General features: G+C 33.3%; 2 protein-coding genes across 2 annotated transcripts; both read left to right on the top strand.

Annotated features, from left to right (window-relative positions):
- Positions 1-3,897: 3,897 nt before the first annotated feature.
- Positions 3,898-4,458, top strand: LOC136081244 (uncharacterized). The gene is made up of 2 exons (XM_065798545.1): positions 3,898-4,098; positions 4,141-4,458. The coding sequence occupies exons 1-2, from the start codon at positions 3,898-3,900 to the stop codon at positions 4,456-4,458; spliced, it is 519 nt and encodes a 172-aa protein (XP_065654617.1).
- A 127-nt stretch (positions 4,459-4,585) lies between these two features.
- Positions 4,586-5,452, top strand: LOC136081243 (uncharacterized). The gene has a single exon (XM_065798544.1). It carries the CDS (start codon positions 4,586-4,588, stop codon positions 5,450-5,452), a length of 867 nt encoding a protein of 288 aa, XP_065654616.1.
- The last annotated feature ends 2,764 nt before the right edge of the window (positions 5,453-8,216 follow it).

The raw sequence follows: 8,216 nt of genomic DNA, 5'->3' as shown, positions 1-8,216 counted from the left end.
TTTTCGTATTTTAATATTGTTTATTAATTATTTTTTTAGCTTTGAGAAGGGAAAAGTAATAAAATATTTTTTAAAACTACATATTTAAGCAGCACAAGTGATTAAAGGGCTAACTTCGTAATCAACAGTCCGTGGCTTGATGCTTTTTCGGCTATAAATGCGACATCGGCGAGGAAGTAGAAATTTCATAATTATTAGAAAGTTATTTCGCGGTGTTCTATGATAAAAACCATAAAAACTTTTCGGAGTACCTAGACATTAGCCATCCCATCACCCAAATTTTATTATTCAACGTAAAAAGAAATTGCTATTTGATGGTAATTATCAAATTACTGAGAATTAAAATGTGAAATAATCAAATATTTAGATTGCAAATGAATTGATATGGGATATGACTCAGCTTTTTTTTAATGTTTTTAACGACGCGCAGTGCCTCGAATAGATGGAATAGCTCAAATTATTAAACTATCTAAAAATAAAATATTTAACATGCTTTAGGATTTCTTTAGATAAAGGAATTCACTTTTGAAATAAAAACTAATCGTCGTTTTACTAGCGGGTAGTGTGTATTAATTTTTTTTGTTTGATTTAATTTCAAAATCGAGGGGGTTAATTCTGAAAAATAACTATATGGGGAGTCTAAATCTGTTCAAAAAAAAAAGGTGGTCCGCTCGTTGTAAGAGGGAAATGACTAAAATATGATAAATTAAAAGTGAAAATTTATAACTATGAAAAACATTTACTTTGTAAAAATTGTTGATAAACTCGCTATATGTTGAATTTTTAAGTTTTATCAGTTAAAGTTTTCATCAGTTGAATTTTAAATAAGTTAAAAAATGACCTCATTCACAAAAAGTGAGTTTTTGTGAATGAGGGTTTCAGAAAATTTAGGCAAATTTCGAAATGGAACGAATATAAATTTAAAAAAGAATCATTTGATTTTTTTATTTGAACTTATAGATCTCTATTTAGTATGCTGATTTTTAAATTTTAGTAAAAAAATTATCGAACGAAATATATTAATAAGTTAATATATCGAACCAATAAATTCACTTTTTTACAACTAGACTGCAAACGGCAAAAAAGAAACTTTATTTGAACGATTTAGATCTTCAAATATAGTATTATTATATAATTGACATTAATATCAATTGCCATCGGATGTTGTAACTTTTCCTCAAACTTTAGGAAAATGTCAACACCTCCTTCTGTTTACTCCTACCCCTTACCTGCATACGTACTTGATAGACTCCACCTAATTGATGCACAAATACTATAGTACTTTGACTTTAGAGACGTAGCAACCTAAATTAAGAATACTCACTTAATTTAATGCAAACTCTCAGGTATTCAAATCAATGATGAGGATCAATATAAGGTTTATTGCTGGGGTAAGCACCCATTATAATTTTTAAAAAAATCCTTGCTTTTATTAAAGAGGAATGCCTGCTCTGACAAAATAAATAAATACAGAAAAAAATTGCCACGAGCACTAAAAGTAACTTCTAAGCCAATAACGTAATCGTTTTTATATGTAGCTATGAAAATAGCTGTTTTGATAGGAATATAGTCATAGTCTAGGACTTCGGAAAAGTTAATTAGCTACTTAGTACAATTTATTTTTCCATTTGGCAATGGTGAATCATTAATCTCACTAAAATTATGTCTTTGACATTAAACATTACCAACAATAAATTGTACAGAATATTGTGACATGATAGTGTTGCCATTATACCCAGCATTTCTGGGTCTTAGCATTAGCAGTATAATTCCTGTCATTTCGATTGTCAATAGAATCTCTACTTTTGTTATAATAAACCATTCAAAACGCATATCATTAACAGATGGTTTTAGATTTTCTTTTAATTTTTTAATAGCTTTATTTTTACTTGGAACAACAACAGTCAAAAAATGTATCCATCATAAGACAAAATTAAACAGTTCCAACACTTTCTGGGGGACCAAATTCTTTTTAAACTTTGCCAACTTTTTCCCTTAACACTTGAGCAGCCAAATGAACACACATTACTGAATATAGTGTTAGATTAATGTGATCTCTTGTGAATTTATTTACTAATGTTAAACCACATTTTAAGCCCTCATAATAAAGTTGCAAAATGTGACTCCAAAGTAAGTGCAGACCATTGTTCCACGTATAACGAGTACCTAGTCCAGAAACAGAAATCGCAAGACAGTTAAAAGCTGTTTTATTCAAGTGTGGAGCATCTGAAAAAAAATATATGTAACGCCTTTCGTTGGAATAAATATTATGTGCTCTATAAACTAAATCATTACATAAATTCATATATAATTTCTTATGCATTCTAAAAAAATTTTCGTTTGGAGAGGTACCATCAGCTGTTGCAAAAATAACCTTTTTTTTTTGAATTTTTTTTTTGAATTTTTTTTTTGTTCTTTTCTTAAATATTAAATAAATTTTTACAATAAGATAGTAAAGATTAAAAAAATCATTACACAGTAACAATTAAAAAAACGTTATACAATAACAAATATAATAAAATATACAAGATTAAAATTAAAAAACTTAACAAATAGAACGCGGAGACTGGCAGATGACCTCTTGGTCTTATCATCGAGAACCACTCGTGAATATTAATTGCATTAAAATAAAATTAAAAGAAAGAAAAAACCAAAATTTTAAAGAAATAATTTGCGAGAAACATAAATTTCGTAAGAATATAAATAAATTTGTAAAGAAATTATAATTGATTCTTATATATAAATACAAAGTTTGTATAAAATAGTACTTATTTCATAAACACATAAATAGTAAAACCGATATTATTATATATTACATTGTATAATAAGTTTCATATTTTCATAAAACGTTAAAAATGTAAAGATAAGTCTTTAAAAGATAAAATTATTTCTTTCAGTTTTTTGTGAATGAAATGTAATTCCATTTATGGGGAAAATTAAAATTTTTCAAAACTATTTTGTTCCAAAGAAAAGCTCCTCGAAATGATTTACATGACTTTCCAAAATTAGTTAGAGAAAAAAGTTGCCGAACAAGATTATCATTTCTTAAGTTATACTTATTTGTTTCTTTCAAGGTATATAAGTTATGAAAGGAAACAGGAGATGCGTTTGTTTTACATTTATAAATAAAACAAAGTATATTAAAAATACTCAGCTGATAAATATTAAGAATTTTCATTTGAAATAAAAATGGTTTGGCATGATCAAGTCGATCTTTATAATTGATAAGACGAGCAATATGCTTCTGCTGACGATAAAGAGGTTGCAGTTTAGGTTTGTTGGTATTACCACAGGCAATGTTTGCATAATTTATATGGCAGTGGGTTAAAGAGAAATATAACTCTGTGCGTTTTCTTGGTAAATTTAGTGATTTTTTTTTTTCATTACACTAAACTTGCTTAGGAAAAGAGTGAAGCTCGCAAATCCATAGTTTTTGATGTTTAAAATTGTTTATTTTCATTCAAAGAATGTTATCAACAACTCAATTTATGGTAATATTAATCAAGTCTAAAGCCCATTTTTTGGCAAAACTATCCATTTATTTAGGAACTTTGAAAAAAAAAAACTCCAGTAACCTAGTCACTAGGATGCACCCACCAGTGTATTTTAGTGCTGGTCCCAAGCCTAGATAAATAGTGTGGGTTGCGTCAGGAAGGGTATTCGGTGTAAAAACTGCGCCAAATCAAATGATGTGGATCAACAATAGGAATTTCATACCGGATCGGTCGGGGCCGGGTTAACAACGACCGCCTCTGGTGCCCAACAGTGTATTAGTAAAAATTGGGCTACTGTTGGGACAAGGAGGAGGAGGAAAGGGGGGAAGAGAGCTCTGAAGTTGAAAGAGGGGAGGATGAGCAGGAAGGTGGAGGTTAAATTTAGTACGTTAATGTGGGCTCTATGACCGGTAAAGGGAGAGAGCTAACTGATGCGATGGAGAGTAGGAAGTTAGACATACTGTGTGTTCAGGAGACCAGGTGGAAGGGCAGCAAGACCAGGAGCATTGGTGGTGGCTTTAAACTCTTCTATCATGGTGTCGACAGGAAGAGAAATGGAGTAGGGGTAATTCTGAAAGAGGAGTTTAGTAAGAGTGTAGTGGAGGTAAAGAGAGTAAGTGACAGAGTAATCTGTGTAAAGTTTTAGATTGATGGGGTGGTGATAAATGTCAGCAGTGCTCATACTCCTCAAGTAGGGTGTGATACGGAGGAGAAAGAAGAATTCTGGAGAGACTTAGATGAAGTTGTTCTGCAGGTTCCTATAGAAGAGAGAATAATTCTTGGAGCAGATTTTAATGGACATGTTGGTGAAGGGAACAGTGGTAATGAGGAGGTGATGTGTAAGTTTGAGGTTAAAGAAAGGAATACAGAAGGACAAATGGCGGTGGATTTTGCGAAAAGAATAAAGATGGCTGTGGTTAACACTTATTTTAAGAAAAAAGGAAGAGCACAGGGTGACGTATAAGAGTGGGGGAAGAGGCACACAGGTTGACTATATTCTCTGTAGGAGAAGAAACCTGAAAGAGGTTATTGATTGCAAGGTGGTACCAGGAGAGAGTGTAGCTAAACAGTATAGGATGATGATAAGTAGAATGGTTTTGGATGTGAAGAAGAAGAAGAGAGTGAGAGCAGAACCTAAGATCAGGTGGTGGAAGTTAAATGATGATGACTGTTGTGTAAAGATCAGGGATGAGGTGAGACAGGCACTAGGTGGTGGTGTACTGGATACCTGGGATGAGACGTCAAATACAGTGAGGGATGTGGCTAGGAAGATACTTGGTGTGATATCAGGACAGATGAAGATAGACAAGGAGACGTGGTGGTGCAATGAGGAAGTTCAGGAAAGTTTAAGAGAAAAGCGGTTGGCTGAAAAGAATTGGCATTTTCAGCAAGATGAAGAAAGTAGACAGAAGTACAAGGAGATGTGTGGGAAGACAAAGAGAGCAGTGGCAAAGGCTAAAGAAAAAGCATATAGTTATCTGTATGAGAAGTTGAACATTAAGGAATGGGAAAAGGATCTGTACAGATTAGCCAGAAAGAGAAACCGTGATGGGCAGGATGTGCAGCAGGTTAGGATGATTAAGGATAAAGATGGAAATGTGTTGTCTAATGAGGAGAGTGTCTTGGGACGGTGGAAGGAGTATTTTGAGGAACTGATAAATCAAGAGAATGGTAGAGAAGGAAGGTTAGAAGAGATAGAGGTTGTGAATCAGGAGGTTCCCCAGGTAAGTAAGGAGGAAGTAAGGGCTGCAATTCGGAGAATTAAGTGTGGTAAAGCAATTGGACCGGATGATATTCCAGTGGAGGCATGCAAATGTTTGGGAGAGATAGCGGTTGAGTTTTTGACATGGTTATTTAAAAGAATCTTGGAAGGTCAGAAGATGTCTGAGGAGTGGAGACATAGCATAATGGTACCAATTTTCAAGAATAAGGGCAACGTTCAGAGCTGTAGTAATTAAAGGGAAATGTTGATCAGTCACAGCCTGAAAATCTGGGGAAAAGTAGTGGAAGCTCCGCTTAGAGGAAAAGTAGAGATCTGCAAACAGCAGTGTGGTTTCATGCCAGCTAAGTGCACCACAGATGCTATGTTTGCTTTGAGAATTTTAATGGAGAAGTATAGTGAAGGACAGAAGTAGTTACATAGTGTGTTTGTGGACTTGTAGAAAGATTATGATAGAGTTCAGAGACAGGAGCTGTGGTATTGTATGAGGAGGTCAGGAGTCGCGGAAAGGTATGTGAGGGTGTTGCAGGATATGTATGAGAACAGTGTAACAGCAGTGAGATGTGCAGTAGGAATAACAGACAGGTTTAAAGTTGAGGTAGGACTTCATCAGGAATCAGCCCTGAGTCCCTTCCTGTTTGCAATTGTCATGGAGAGACTGATGGACGAAGTTAGATAGGAGTCCCCTTGGAGTATGATGTTTGCTGATGACATTGTGATCTGTAGTGAGAGTAGGGAGCAAGTGCAGGTAAACTTGGAAAGATGGAGGTATACTTTGGAAAGCAGGGGAATACAGAGTACATGCGTGTGAATGACGGTGGACAGGTTACAAGGAGTTGATTTGGTGAAGGTCGACAAGTTTACCTACTTAGGGTCGACGGTACAGTGTAATGGAGGAAGTGAAAGAGAGGTAAAGAAGAGAGTGCAGACAGGTTGGTGTGGATGGCATAAAGTGTCTGGTGTGATCTGTGATAGAAGGGTGTCGGCTAGAATGAAGGGTAAGATCTAGAGGACAGTTGTTAGACCTGCCATGCTGTATGGACTGGAGACAGTGGTACTAACAAAGAGACAAGTGAGGGAGATGGAGGTGTCTGAGATGAAGATGTTAACATTCTCATTTGGAGTGAAGAAGAAGGATAGGAGCAGAAATGAGTTTATTAGAGGATCAGCACATGTATCATGTTTTGGAGATGTATAGAGGAGATGGGAGAGCTATATTGGCCGGAAGGTTTTGGGGATGGAACTTCCAAGTAAGAGAAGGAGAGGTAGACCTAAGAGGAGATTTATGGATGTAGTGGTGGAAGATATGAGAGTGACTGGTGTGTCAGAGGAGGACTCTCATGACAGGGCTGGATGGATGAGTTTGATCCGCTGTGGCGACCCCTAAACGGGAAATGCCGAAAGAAAAAGAAGAAGAAGAAAAAAAACAACTCCAGTATATCGTTTAGAGGCAGAAGATCCATAAACTGGCGCTACTTGACTTTCTAAAAAAATGGTTTTTTCATTTTTGAAAACAGTGTTAAAATGTTTTTAAAAAAGATGTTGTAATGCTATCTTTTTAACGCGGTTTTTTATACTTTAACATAAAATTAAAGTATTTTCCTCATGTTTTCAGACCTATGTTTTATATTATTCTCAATCAGTATAATGTATTGTATCGTAATCAATCATAAAAACAGGGAGGGTTTTTTATGGTGTTTGTTTACAACAAACACCACCATAATAATAATAAGTTATAAAGTGTTACCCGTAATCATTACACGAGCCAATAGAGTTAAATATTGTTATTTTTCTAACAAGACTATCCCTGCTTATTAAAAACGAATTTTTTTTTTCTTCATGTAAAATATCGACCTTTAAATTTTTTCAAAATTTATGCAATTATTGGAATCATTCAGGATTCAATGGTCGTCGGAAATAAAGAGTAAGCTGCATAAAAAATCAAACTTCTAACTGACCCCGTAAACTTACCTTAAACTTACTGCAACACAACTTGTCTGTTATGTAAGTTTTTATAGCAAAATTTAAAAAAAAGCATTTCTTTTTTTTAACTTTCATCAATTTGCTTTTTCTTACTGCAAATAAGATTTTTATCATTTGAGTTACATTTTTTACTTTTATGTAGTCAAACTCTTCAACTGAATTCATTTAATCAAAATATGAAGGTTTTCAAGTTAAGGAGATTCCAATTAAAGAGATTGTACTATAATGACAATATTACAGTAATAGCAGTATTAATATTTATAACTAGCATTCCGGACCAGTAAAATACAGGTCTTGGTAAGTCTGTTATACACTGAGTATTTCTATACTTATACTTTACTTTATTATTTTTAGTACGTGGTTGAAAAACTATCATATATGCCTACCTTTTATAATAATAATAATTTATAACATAACTTTAAAAAACTTTAAACACTTTGGTAGTCGTTAACCGCTATTTGGAAGTAGAAAATAAATCTGTCAAATCTTTGTTTTGAATTAATAGTTAATGTTTAACACTTTGTATCTTCTTATTGTAAAATTGTAAACTTTTATAAGAAAACGGGTACAGACTATTAAATTTTTTTCCAGATTATCCGGAGCTTATTGGAAACATCCCCCCGTTTTTTAATTTTGATGAAAATAACAGTTTGAATGTTAAATCTTTTTTAATCTTCAACACATATTAAAGAGAACATTTTTTTATAAAAAAAAAGTTCTCTTTAATGTGTGTTGTAGGCGTAGTCTTAACTAATTACCTAACCACATTAATAACATTAGTATCTCTAACGTGACGCAAGCGCAATAAATTTATACGGCTGCACAGTGGGCCAGAATTCACCTTTACTGGACAAAATTCATAACTATTTTAATATTAGGGCTATATTCACTAAAATTAATTAATTAAACAATTGAATTAAATTTAATGATATCTGTGCTTTTTATGAAGGTATTATTTTTTCATTTTGTTGCTATAAATACCTCTATTTTGTTTAGCAACAACCTATTATTTACAAAAC

Source organism: Hydra vulgaris, chromosome 06 (genome assembly GCF_038396675.1).
Source record: "Hydra vulgaris chromosome 06, alternate assembly HydraT2T_AEP".
Taxonomy (NCBI): Eukaryota; Metazoa; Cnidaria; class Hydrozoa; order Anthoathecata; family Hydridae; genus Hydra; species Hydra vulgaris.
Note: the sequence above shows the minus strand (reverse complement) of the source record. Positions and strands in the feature narration are given on the sequence as shown.